At 45.6% G+C, this 13,940-nt stretch overlaps 1 protein-coding gene across 2 annotated transcripts in view; it reads left to right on the plus strand.

Annotated features, from left to right (window-relative positions):
• Positions 1-13,940, plus strand: part of LOC129868564 (nectin-3-like protein) — a 69,914-nt gene that overhangs the window by 52,835 nt on the left and 3,139 nt on the right. The window contains exon 6 of one of the 2 annotated variants that reach the window (XM_055942662.1): positions 9,648-9,792. In XM_055942662.1, coding sequence (XP_055798637.1) covers positions 9,648-9,792 — 145 coding nt within the window. Of the gene's footprint in view, positions 1-3,105; positions 6,147-9,647; positions 9,793-13,940 lie in introns of those variants that run through there. The other variant, XM_055942661.1, reaches the window with a different exon arrangement.

The raw sequence follows: 13,940 nt of genomic DNA on the forward strand, positions 1-13,940 counted from the left end.
CTCAACGAGTCCCTGATCAGTCTTGATTAGGTCTCCAGATGTTCAACAGGAGAGGAGATCTCCCTGGTTCTCTGGCCAAACCCATGTCTGCTCATCCCCCAGACCACTAACTCACTCCTCCACTCTCCTCTGCTATGTCTCCTCTGTCGTCTCCCTGGCCTGGCATGTGTCTCTGTCTCTGCTGTGCAATATGAGCCCTTTTGGCCGTAAACCTCTCTTCCCCTCCTTAATGGAGCTTTCATTTCAGTATCACGTTGACTACTGTACATCTCTCTCTGCTCTTTCCCTCTCCTCTACCTCTTTCTGTCTCTCTCTTTCCTCTCTCTCTTTGTCATGGAGTGAAAGGCAGAAACGTGTAGCCTTGACTGAGAGATGATGTCCCAGATTCATAACATTCACCAGCTCTTTTCAACTCCTATTCATTATTTATTAAACCTTTTTTGTCGCTTTTCCCTTTGAGAGGAGCTCTGTGGTTTTGTGTGTGGTGTGTTTTCGCTGTGTGCACGCCTCTGGGAGGGTGGTGGTGTGTGTGTGTGTGTGTGTGTGTGTGTGTGCGCGCCCACACATTCGTGCAGTGTCTCCACGTGGTGTCGCATAATTCATATGATTCAAATGGAATTCACAGGGCCATGACGTCAGAGATCGATATCTCTACAGACATCTGACCTGGAACTAAGACTGCAGTGTCATCTTATGTCCCTGTTTGAACAACTTCACAACAACACTTTTAGAGGGAACCGTTCACACATGATGCAGAGGTCACTCTAATCCAACCATAACCACAATGGTTCAATACAGACTCAGCAAGTCCAGACAGAAATACTAGCAGATGGAATAAGGAGAGCAGATTGACCAGAGATGTGACAGCATGTCCCATCTGTGATACTAAGCTGTTGATGAAGGGTGCTTGATCATGGTTCATCTGGCCCAAAGAACATTCTAGGGAGTATTTGAAGATCTGGATCAAGTCATTAACGCATATGCCCAAAACAGTTGTTCAAATTGGCTGAATTGTGAAGGAGGGATTCGCCCTTTTTGCCCATCTCTTTACCCAAGTATCCATCCCTGAACCAATCCCTACCATTTTAGTAGTCCTTTCCATATCTCCAAGCCCCTAACATTAGTGCTGACTCTATTCTAGACATCCCCTCCCTCCTACCTATCATTGCCTCACAACATAATCACTGGCAATGACATGTTTGTCTTTATTTGAAATGCTCAACATACGCTCTTTATAAAGCCCTCCATAAGCCCACATAACAGGCATAGCATTAAAGTGTTAATCGGTTAGTTAATTTGACCTGATTTTAATGGAGGTTGCTACAGTACGTCATGTGAGTGTCCCTCAAACCTAACAGTAGATCTGTGCAATCCGGAACAAATCTTCTCTTGCATAGATTTACAGGCAAGGAAAATAGTAACTGACCGTGTGTATGTCATGCTGCCCCTAGTTGTCAGCATTATTAACCACTTATACAGTCCTACTTCAAATAAGGTGTTACAGACACTAACAAAAACCAGGCAACATTCACTTCAATTGATGATTTGTTTAAAAATGTGTTTTTGATTTGTAGATGATTTAGTTTCCTGATCACTCATCTCTGGTTCCTAGACTAGTAACATCAACATCCCTCTGCCTTACCTTACTTTTCCATTGACCATTATTACACTAATCACAAAACAGTCTCTGGATTGCTACAGCTCTGCCTACAGCACACTTGGCTGCTATAGACTGCATGTCATTTTGGGTACATTAGCTCAGTCCCAAGACATCGACTTAATTTACCACATCTATATGTTTTGAAAGGGAACTTCTATCCTCAAGTGGTATGTCAAGACGTAACAACATAGTTTGTACAGACAACATGCCAATGTAAACCAGAGGCTGTTATGAACATGTCATTTTAGATGTAGAGATGTTGGTAGTGTTTTCAAGTCAACCTATCCCCTTTCAGTAATATGCTGATGTAGTTGGCATTGACATTCTCTACTTTTCTGTCTGTATTTCCATCCCTCCCTCCCTGACCCTCCTTTCCCCCTTTACTCCTACCTCCCTCCCTGACCCTCCTTTCCCCCTCTACTCCTACCTCCCTCCCTCCCTGACCCTCCTTTCCCCCTCTACTCCTACCTCCCTCCCTCCCTGACCCTCCTTTCCCCCTCTACTCCTACCTCCCTCCCTCCCTGACCCTCCTTTCCCCCTCTACTCCTACCTCCCTCCCTCCCTGACCCTCCTTTCCCCCTCTACTCCTACCTCCCTCCCTCCCTGACCCTCCTTTCCCCCTCTACTCCTACCTCCCTCCCTCCCTGACCCTCCTTTCCCCCTCTACTCCTTCCTCCCTCCCTGCCTGACTCTCCTTTCCCCCTCTACTCCTTCCTCCCTCCCTGCCTGACTCTCCTTTCCCCCTTTACTCCTACCTCCCTCCCTGACCCTCCTTTCCCCCTCTACTCCTACCTCCCTCCCTGACCCTCCTTTCCCCCTCTACTCCTACCTCCCTCCCTGACCCTCCTTTCCCCCTCTACTCCTACCTCCCTCCCTGACCCTCCTTTCCCCCTTTACTCCTACCTCCCTCCCTCCCTGACCCTCCGTTCCCCCTTTACTCCTACCTCCCTCCCTCCCTGACCCTCCTTTCCCCCTCTACTCCTACCTCCCTCCCTCCCTGACCCTCCTGTCCCCCTCTACTCCTACCTCCCTCCCTCCCTGACCCTCCTTTCCCCCTCTACTCCTACCTCCCTCCCTCCCTGACCCTCCTTTCCCCCTCTACTCCTACCTCCCTCCCTCCCTGACCCTCCTTTCCCCCTCTACTCCTACCTCCCTCCCTCCCTGACCCTCCTTTCCCCCTCTACTCCTACCTCCCTCCCTCCCTGACCCTCCTTTCCCCCTCTACTCCTACCTCCCTCCCTGCCTGACTCTCCTTTCCCCCTTTACTCCTACCTCCCTCCCTGACCCTCCTTTCCCCCTCTACTCCTCCCTCCCTGCCTGACCCTCCTTTCCTCCTCTACTCCTACCTCCCTCCCTCCCTGACCCTCCTTTCCCCCTCTACTCCTACCTCCCTCCCTGACCCTCCTTTCCCCCTTTACTCCTCCCTCCCTGCCTCCCTCCATTAGATCCTCCCACCACCTCCATGCCCTCCACCACCCCTGCGCCTGTCCTAACCGGCTCTGCCTCCTCATCCACCTCTGTGGAAGAAAAGCGACGGGTCCTCTTCACCTCCCCCACCCTGGCAGCCCTGCCCCCCGACAACCACCTGGGTACCATCGTGGGCGGGGCTGTGGGCGGAGCCTTGTTCCTCCTGCTGCTGCTGGTAGTGGGCGGGGTATGTTACCTACGACAACGGCAGACCTTCCGCGGGGACTACTACACTAAGCAGTACCTAGGGCCTTCAGACATGCAGAAGGCTCCTCCACAGCACAAGCTCCAACCCACTAAGCCTGCCAATAACGTCTACCTAGACAAGGACCGCGAAGAGTGGGGCGACCGCGAACGCAACCACGTGCGGGACCGTGAACGCCTCCACATGCATCCAACATCAACAACCATCATAAACAACCACAGAGAACCGGAGTACCAGCCCAACGGCCTAACGAGGGCGATGAGGAATGGAGACCACCATGACCACCTGCGTAGCTACCCCAGCCCCCACCAAACAGGCCATGCTAGATACGCTGCCCCGTCACACCCACTGAGCACTGGCTCCCCCTACCTGTCGGATGACTGCTATGACAGCGGGGCTGAGGGGGACTATGTCTCCCATATGGATGGCTCAGTGATCTCACGCAGGGAGTGGTACGTCTGATCCCACCACAACCAGGCACGCTACCCTGCCAACAGACTCTGCCCACCAGAGAGAAGAGAGACCACAGCTCAGAAATCAGAGGAGGATTTCATACATTATTTAAGAAAAGAGAATACTCACATGTTCTGCCTCTCTACATATCTCTACATATCTCTCTCTCTCTCTACATACTGTAGTTTTCTCTTTCAACGTGCTTTTTCATTTCTCATACAGGAGGTATTTTCCTCTGATTTTGATCCTCATCATGGAAGGTGTGTGGATTGCCTAGCCACTCTATGTGGCCATGCCTTCATTCTGAGCTAGAGGACAAATCTGTTAACTACTTCATGTGGGGTTAGGGCTCACAGTTCACTACACATGCACTACTGGGTAGGCCTTGTGGTATTGTTTTGATGGCAAGCCTGCAGCAATTTTCCTTTTTATGTTAATTACTTTGTAAACAAAGGCAGAACTCTTGCTCCTTTTCAGTTCATGATTCTTTAAATGAAATGAAATCATTTTTAGGGAATCTGATTTGACTATTCTTGTTGACATGAACCCATGTCTGGTATCAGCTTTCTGGGGGGGGGAGTATTGGAGGAAGGAAAGAGGGAAAAGTGGACAGTATTTACTTGTTATTCCAGATTTCATTTATTCTTGGTCTGTGGTTTGGTACCCACAGAAAGGGAAAATAATGTACAGCTTTCTGGCACATACATGTGTTGCAGTTGCTAAGTGGATATCACGGATACTAATCACAAAACATTATTGTCATTATGTGCTGTTCCACACGTATGTGTGAGTGTATTATTAGTACCAGTGCCAACCTGGTCAATATTGTCACATAGCATTAGATGCTGTCATTGCAGCAGGATGTCATAGGTTAGAACTACTTCTGCAATGTCTGTATCAGTGTGGGGGTCCGTCTCAGATAGCAGGACAGTAATGATAACTAACGAGTTACAACAAGTCAACTAATACTCAGTTGTATGTCACCTCTTCATACAGAGATGTTCAGCCCTTAATAGAATAAAAACATATTCAACTAGAGGTCCCTTCTCACAGATGGGGGGGGTGGGTCTGTATGTTCAGGAGCTACATGCTTTCTGTCAGCACCCTCTTCCTCTCCATTTGTATCTGCTTTTCTACATATAATCTGAAATGCCCATAAAAAATAGAGTACGATGTATAGACTGTCTATGTTAAAGGCTGTTTAGAATACAGTGAATGGGCATAATACTTCTACTTCTGTTGTTATTTCAGCTGTGCTACTGTGAAATAAGTAGAGAATCGTTGTTCTGTCTAGTGAGATTTCCTCTGTTACTCACTGCTCTGGGTTCAGTTATGTGACCGGTGCCTTATCCCAGAAGAGCAGTAAAGTAATCATGTAAAATGTACAGACAGAAGTGCAAGGCCCGTTTGATCCTCTGTTGAGTGAGATGTTTGTTGCCTTTTTTTCCCCTTTTTTTTCTTTCATTTTTACTATTTTCTTTACAATGTTTTGATTGAGTTGTTCTGTTTTTGTGGCATATCCTCTTTTCTCTATTCTCTGACGATAGCATTATTTTTGCTCGTACAATGAATGACATTTTGCAAAGTTTGAGTTGCAAAACACCTGGACAAAGCTGAATTAAGCTAAAACAATGATAATGATCGTATTGTACAGTTCCTATATGGCAGTTTTCTGTCAGAGCAGCGGAGTTAAAGGGATTGATTGGTTTCCTTACCCTGTAAGCAGTCTATGGACATGGTATGACAGAAATCCATGCTTTGGTTTAGATTCAGATCATCTAGAAGTGACTTTGTTGAGCTTCACAATCAATTTGAGATACTTTTGGATGATTTGGACATGATGCGTGAAAAATGATATCGTTCCCATGACTTGAATGGGAGTTGTCCCACAAAATGCTAAAACATTAGCTTGTGGAAACAGTGCCTGAGAAAGCATGGATTTTTGTCATACCTTGTCCATAGACTGCTTACAGGGTAAGGAAACCAATGTGTCATTTGGGTGAACTATCCCTTTAAGTGTGCATGGTATATAAGAAAATTAAGTGGGGATTTTTGGACTTTTGGACCAGATGGTTTTGTTTAGTTCTTGTACAAAGTCTGCGAAAATGGAGAGTGGAGCACCCCACCACCTCACCAGAGTCAACCTCCAAACGTATTTCACATTCTCCTTGCAAGCACCTTCCCATTGTGTTCATGCTTGTTTTGTATATAAGAGAAGAGCTACTGTAAGTAAAAAAATATATAATGCAAGAAAACATTTAAAATAATCACATGTTGTATCATCAATGACAACAAGCATTATTTTGTACATATTTTTTTTGAAATACTTTTGTTTTCAATAAAGCACCTTTTTTTCTGTGATTTGTATTTCCTGACTGATCTGAGCTCCTAAACAAGCTTCCTCGGGTAGCTACTGTACTCTCAAAGTGATGATTCTCCTCCCTGTGCTCTTCAAGGTGATGTCATCTTTAGCTCCCTCACTCATCATACAGCCTGTGCTCCGGTGCATCACATGGAGAGTACACACTCGCAGACACATCCATAGCATGTTACTGCCACTTTCACAAGCCAGCGTTGCAATATGAGATTTCATTTGGTTTTTGCTCTATTTGACTGCTGCCCATCTTTCCCTTCTCCTCCCCTCTCTCTTACTCTGTCTCTCCAAATGCTTTCGGTAGAAGTCAGCAGAGATCAAAAAACCCTCTCGTCTTTAGTCTCTTTCCCCTCTCTGGTTCTCTTGTCATCTCTCGTCTTTAGTCTCTTTCCCCTCTCTGGTTCTCTTGTCATCTCTCGTCTGGCTTTGTGACAGAACAGAAATTGCCCCCTGCTCCCCTCTACAGCTTGTCTCCTTTGTGAATTTCCCCTGTGCCTCTCTCCCAGTATCTCACAGCTGGTGAAATCAAATGGTTAGTGTTTATATCTGCCCCTGAGCTCCCCCGCTCTGGGCCATTGACTCTGTCCCCATGGCAACAGTCTCATCTGGAGCTGGTGACAGGCGGGCTCCGTCAGGGCCCCACCGCATGTACCTGCAGACCGAGAGAGAGGGGGGAGCAAGGTTAAAGGGGCTGTTGAAGGATGGGAAAATGAGAGGTTTGGCCATCAGACATGAAATGGCCCTTTATGACAAGCTGCCAGTTGCATAGTGTGGGCTCTGCAGGGTTAAGAAATCATTTGACCTTGGCATTGTGTTAGTGTATGTCATCACCACAAATCTTCTTTCTGCTCAGATCTTATTTCAGTAGATTCTGTCCATGAAAGTTTTTCAAGGTCTCCTTCACCTTGGACTGGAACATGCCTGATTCTATTGTACAGAGTGGACTGTTGATTTAACACCAGCTCTCCAGCAGTAATGATTTTCAGTCTGTTATGCTTGAATTATGTTGACAAAAAAAATCTATTAATTGATTTGTCTTATCTATCACCTTCAGCAGATATGAAGAGATTCTAGGGATACTTTAGGAACCAGAGTCGACCCACAATGCAGACAGCAGGGTACAGCAGTACAATCTAAATGAATGTGAAAATGTTTAATTTAGGAATCAGTTTTAAATGAAGATGGAGTTCGCCTGCAACAAATAGAGGGTAGTGAGGACCACTAGTACTGTGTCCCACTGTGCAGCTAGCTGGTGTCTAATTGGGACAGATGCCTGAGAGGTTGACAGACCACGACCACCCACACTCTTCCTGTCCCGCCTCCTCGTCCCATCTGATCCGTCCACTACATAAGCATCTGCTTCCTCAGAGCTCGCTGATGTCCCAGTAACCACATGACCCTTGACCTTGCTGTTGAGATTTTAGGGTGGGCAACTGTCTCGGGGGCATTTGCTGGCCCGTCCACCCTCAGTTTGACCTCTGTAGGTCAGTGAGGTGTGTTCAGTCACCTCTGGGGTTTAGGTTTGCCCTGACCTGGGTTAGGAACGGTTGTGGTCATACACCTATGATTCCCGCTGTCCTTTTAGAGGGGTTTGAGTTGGGTTTTGTCTGTCAGCACTGTTCTGAGAGGAGTGGATAAGTAGACTGAGACCCTGAGACAGGATTAAGCCTCTACCTGGGTCAGGTTGCAGTTTGGGAATGTGTCGACGGGATGTAGTGTCTATCAGATCCTCTAAGGTGTTGGCCATGGCAGCCTTAGAGCTAGAGAATCAGGACCCTTAAGGCTTGTGCACATCACACTGAATGTGGATCTAGCGTTAGTCTGCTGTTTATTCAGCTTGTTATGTTTTAGGGACCATCCGCTGCAGAAGTCTGACTGATAACATTTTTTCACGTGATTCTACATGTAAAATCGGTGCACACTCGGTTCACAAATTACTTTCAGAGGTGTTGAGTACTCTCGCCAGCAAACACTATTGGTGTGTCTGAGCCATTAGAGCTTGATAATCAGGATCCTTGTGATCAACCTTGACAGCCACACACACACCACTCCTCTTATCCACACACACCACTCCTCTTATCCACACACACACACCACCACTCTTATCCACACACACACACCACTCCTCTCACCTACACGTCTGTCTGCCATTACCACCACCCCACTCATAGGAGCAGTATATTCACTCTTGCCTTGTCTGGTCAGATGTACGTTAGCTAAAGTGGGCAGAGAGTCTTAAGGTCATTGTACTTGACTCGTCATCTGCTGTCATGGTTATCAAAAGGAGTTACTATAGCCCTTCATGGAACGTCTGGCTAATCCCTCCTCTAATTTTCCCTTCTGCGTCTCACTCAAGAGGCTGTGTTCTTCACTGCTCTGTAGTCAAGCGTAATCTCTCCCTGCGCTACTGCTAAATCCAATACCCCTTATTGTCGGTCATGTGAGGTGTGTATTGAGGGAGGGAGAGAGAAGGAAAGGGGGGGGGGGGTCAGCCCAAGGTCCCACGCTGTTTGTTCTGCATCGTAATTGAGATGTTATTTTGGATTCTCGTCTCTGCAGATTATAGATTTTTCTACCGCTCAAGAGCTAAGCAACTGGACTTGGCTGTCACTCTCTCGCTTCGCCCCTTCCTCTCCGCTCAGTGTCTTAAGGATGCTTTTTTTCATGCAACTAACTAATTAACAAACACAATGTTATGTCTGACCGGGACCCATAAGGGTTATGTGTACTGTATGCCACTAGGTTGTATAAGGTTCTGTGATTTGAATTCATCTTAATTAATCGTGATCATTGCAAATCTCCTCTCCAGACCCCTGACATGGAGGATAACGAGTGTGTGATCTAACGAATAGAGTCAACAGAGAGAGGTTGCCAGAGACCACATTACACACAACATACACAGGAGCAGGAAGAAAGATGGAGAGAGAGATAGATAGAGGGATGCTGAGGTGAAAAGTGAATGAGGCCCATTGAAGTATGGGGGAGCTGCAGGGGAGAGACTACAGAAGCAGGGCTTTTAAGAGGAGCAGCATGGAGCCCCTAATCACACTTGAGTTACTGTAGTTCATACTGCTGGGAGACAGTCAGCAACCTGCCTGCAGATCTCTCTATCTCACACACACACACACACACACACACACACACACACACACACACACAGCCTCTTAAACTTACACTTAGGCTGTGTTTACACCGGCAGCCCAATTCAGATCTTTTTCCCACGAATTGGTCTTTTGACCAGTCGAAACGGAGATCTTTTCACATCAGATCTTTTCACATCATATCATTTTCAGAGTGGATCTGATTGGTCAAAAGACCAATTAGTGAAACAAATATCAGAATTGGGTTGCCTGTGTGAATGCGGCTATATACTGTTAGAATGCTCCTGGATTTGTAGTCAAATGTTTTGCCGCATGATTTCTACACTGCTCTGATATGTGGGGTTGTGTCTGTGCTGTTTCATATCATCCGTCTGTGTTCTGTTCCAGACCAGTCCCAGGAAAAGATGGCGAACTCTGTTGCTGTGGCAGGGGCAGTGATGGGGGCTGTCCTCGCCCTCTTCCTCATAGCCGTCTTCACCATCGTCATCCTCACTGCACGGAAGACCTCGGCCCCAACGTACACAGACAAAGTGTGAGTTGAAGTGCTGTCACAGAATACTGCAGCTGTATTGGATCAATTCATCAATTAGTTAATATTGTCAACTGATAAGTTGTGACTATCATATCATCATGGAGTTACAGTCTAACTCAAATCCAAAGTGCTTTCCTATACATACTGCGTTTTGAGTCATTCCACTGCGGTGTAACATAAAATGGAGTCTGGTGCAGGGAGGTAGAGAGGTGGTGGTACAAGGTTGAGGGGTGACAGGTAATTGCAGTCTTGGCACGAGGCCCTTGTCTTGTTTTGCTGAGTAAGTTTCTATTGCTAGACCTGCACTCATGTTAACGTTGGGGCAAAGAGAAGGAAGGAACTTTTAGAGTAAATTATTTACATAAGAGTTGGGTCACTCCCTGCCCAAGAGGTCTGTGACTGACATCTGTCCCTGTGTGTGTGGGTGGGTTCAAGTGATTGGGATGCCCCAAAGCAAGTGGCTAACATCATATTTCTCGACTCTTATATGTGTATCCTCCTGTCCTCCCTTTAGGGTCAGTTTCATGTCAGACACACACACATATGACCCAATAAAAACGGAGAGCTTTAACCAGTCTACCCTCCAGTTGAAACAACATTTTCCAACACAGGATGTGAAGCAAAACAATCGCATATGTTTCTCATTGGTCTATCCTCCTATTACACCATAGATATGGAGCTCCATCCGGCATCTATATCCCCACAGGGATTACATCATCTCTGTTTTCCTTTTGTTCTTGAAAGGCCTCCTCAATCCCACTCCTCCCCTGTCTGTCTGCATTTCCTCACCGTACATTAACACATTCAGCTTCTGACAAGCTGGCCAATCAGCCGCTCCCGTTCCATAGCGGTGGGAGGCCCCTAGCGGACCATCACTCCCAGATGATGTTCGTCATGAGGGAGACAGAGAGAGACACAGTGAGCTGAGGAGGATGTGTCTGATGTGGGAACAGTCAGTCTGTGGTGCTACAGACTTTATTACCCTGCTACATTACACACTGTTAAACAGGGTAGTGTTCCATTACATTACACACTGTTAAACAGGGTAGTGCTCCATTACATTACACACTGTTAAACAGGGTAGTGTTCCATTACATTACACACTGTTAAACAGGGTAGTGCTCCATTACATTACACACTGTTAAACAGGGTAGTGTTCCATTACATTACACACTGTTAAACAGGGTAGTGTTCCATTACATTACACACTGTTAAACAGGGTAGTGTTCCATTACATTACACACTGTTAAACAGGGTAGTGTTCCATTACATTACACACTGTTAAACAGGGTAGTGTTCCATTACATTACACACTGTTAAACAGGGTAGTGTTCCATTACATTACACACTGTTAAACAGGGTAGTGTTCCATTACATTACACACTGTTAAACAGGGTAGTGTTCCATTACATTACACACTGTTAAACAGGGTAGTGTTCCATTACATTACACACTGTTAAACAGGATAGTGTTCCATTACATTACACACTGTTAAACAGGGTAGTGTTCCATTACATTACACACTGTTAAACAGGGTAGGGTTCCATTACAGACGTGCTCAAATTTGTTTGTACCCCTCCTAAAAAACGAAGATTGCACAATTGTCTTTGAAATAACTTGAATCTGACAAAAGTAATTGGAATCCACCATTTTTTATTCCATATTTAATAGAAATAAGATTTTGATTTTGATTTTTTTATTCAACATAATATTGTAAATAATAAAACAAATGAAAATGGCATGGACAAAAATGGGACCCTTAACCTAATATTTTGTTGCACAACCTTTAGAGGCAAACAATGCAATGAAACGTTTTCTATAGCTCTCAATGAGACTTCTGCATCTGTTAACATGTAGTGTGGCCCACTCTTCCTGAGCAAACTGCTCCAGCTGTCTCAGGTTTGATGGGTGGCTTCTCCAGACTGCAGGTTTCAGCTCTTTCCATAGATGTTCGATAGGATTCAGATCAGGACTCATAGAAGACACTTCAGAATAGTCCAATGTTTTGTTCTTATCCATTCTTGGGTGCTTTGAGCTGTGTGTTTGGGGTCATTATCCTGTTGGAGGACCCATGACCTGCGACTGAGACAAAGCTTTCTGACACCGGGCAGTACGTTTTGCTCCAGAATGCCTTGATAGTCTTGAGATTTCATTGTGCCCTGCACAGATTCAAAGCACCCTGGGCCAGGTGCAGCAAAGCAGCCCCAAAACAGAACTGAGCCTCCTCCATGTTTCACTGTAGGTATGGTGTTATTTTCTTTGAAAGCTTCATTTCTTCCTCTGAACATAGAGTTGATGTGACTTGCCAAAAAGCTCCAGTTTTGACTCCGCTGTCCAAAGGACGTTCTCCCAGAAGGATTGTGGCTTGTCAATATGCTTTCCAAATTCCAGTCTGTCTTTTTGATGTTTTTCTTTTAAAAGTGGAGTCCTCCTGGGTCTTCTTCCATGGAGCCCACATTCGCTCAAAAAGCAACGGATGATGCGATCAGAAACTGATGTACGTTCACCTTGGAGTTCAGCTTGTATTTCTGGCAGTTATCCTTGGTTCTTTTTCTACCATTCACACTATCCTTCTGTTCAATCTGGGGTTGATTTTCCTCTTGCGGCCGCGCCCAGGGAGGTTGGCTACGGTTCCATGGACCTTAAACTTCTTAATAATATTTGCAACTGTTGTCACAGGAACATCAAGCTGCATGGAGATGGTCTTGTAGCCTTTACCTTTACCATGCTTGTCTGTTATTTTCTCCTCAGACAAATCTCTCCTTTGCTTTCTCTGGTCCATGTTCAGTGTGGTGCACACAGCGATACCAAACAGCTCAGTGACTACTTTTCTCCATTTAAATACGCTGGATGACTGATTACAAGATTGGAGACATTTGTGATATCAATTAAAGAAACAAATTAGTTTGAAATATCACTATAATCCAAATATTGATTATCTTTTCTAAGAGGTACCAACATGTGTCCAGCCATTTTAGAATATCTTTGTAAAATAAGCAATAACTCATCTCTTATCACAGCTTCTTTGCTTTATTCTATGACATACCAAAGGCATGCAAGTATACATGATAAAATAGCTTTTAGTTTCATGACTTTTCAGGAGGAATGAAGTATTATTTCAATGAGATGTAAGGGTACCAACAAATGTGAGCATGTGTGTACTTTACAGATGAAGATAATGGGAGTTGTTGGGGTGCAGGTACTGTAGTTCTGCTTAAAGGATCTTGTTTATCTGTCATGGGAGCAGTTTAGGATAAGGCCTATGGAGACTCTCTCGGCTAGTGGGAGGTAGGGTTGTTTGGATGTATCAGGTGGAAAGTATTTAAGTGTGTGTGTCTGTGCGTGTGTGTGTGCGCGTGCATGTGTGAGTATATGTATGCGTGTGATTCTGACTAACCCTATCCCTACATTCTACCCATTTCTGATAAAGAGCATTAGGTTTAATCCTGTCAATAATGGTGATAATAAGCCTAGATTGTTTGATTAGTTTTGCCATTTAGCCACGGTCTTATTTAACCGTTATGATAGAAGTCTGGTCACTTTGCTAAATCCTCGACCATGTCCTTGACTCTCTGGCTCTTTCACTGGAGATTCACATTTGGATCCTACAGCTGTTTGTCCCCGCTGCCTTGGAGCCGACGAGTGTGAAAGCAGATTCTCAGACTGACTGTTGGAGAGGACTCTAATACAGCCTGTCTGGACAAAAGAAACACAACCCTGATCTGAAACCCAGTAGTGAACAGCTGTGTGGAAAAGAGACTTTCTGTGCCTGCATGCATAGCTCCACTACTCCGGTCCAGATGGGTGTGTCTTCTCTACTCTGGGCCTTCCTGTTTTGAGTCTGATGCCAAATGAAAGGCAGTCGGCCTGAGTGTGACCCTGGCTGTGTGTCTCTGAGGGCATCCCTGTGGACCCTGTGGGCCCAGCTGAATGGATACAGGCCTCATCCCTCTCTGTCATCACACACACATTAAAGCCCAGCTCTTCTTCTAATGGATCAGGTGCACTCCACAGTCCCACAGCCTTCTGTGGGAAACACATGCAAGGTCATTAACTATACATCAGCTATGTGTTCTCTCCATGTCTCATCCAAGTCAGATAGAAGGAAAGGGAGATCTATGAGTTCTTATGCCTGGCTATGCTGAGGA

Source organism: Salvelinus fontinalis, chromosome 13, assembly GCF_029448725.1.
Source record: "Salvelinus fontinalis isolate EN_2023a chromosome 13, ASM2944872v1, whole genome shotgun sequence".
Lineage (NCBI taxonomy): Eukaryota > Metazoa > Chordata > Actinopteri > Salmoniformes > Salmonidae > Salvelinus > Salvelinus fontinalis.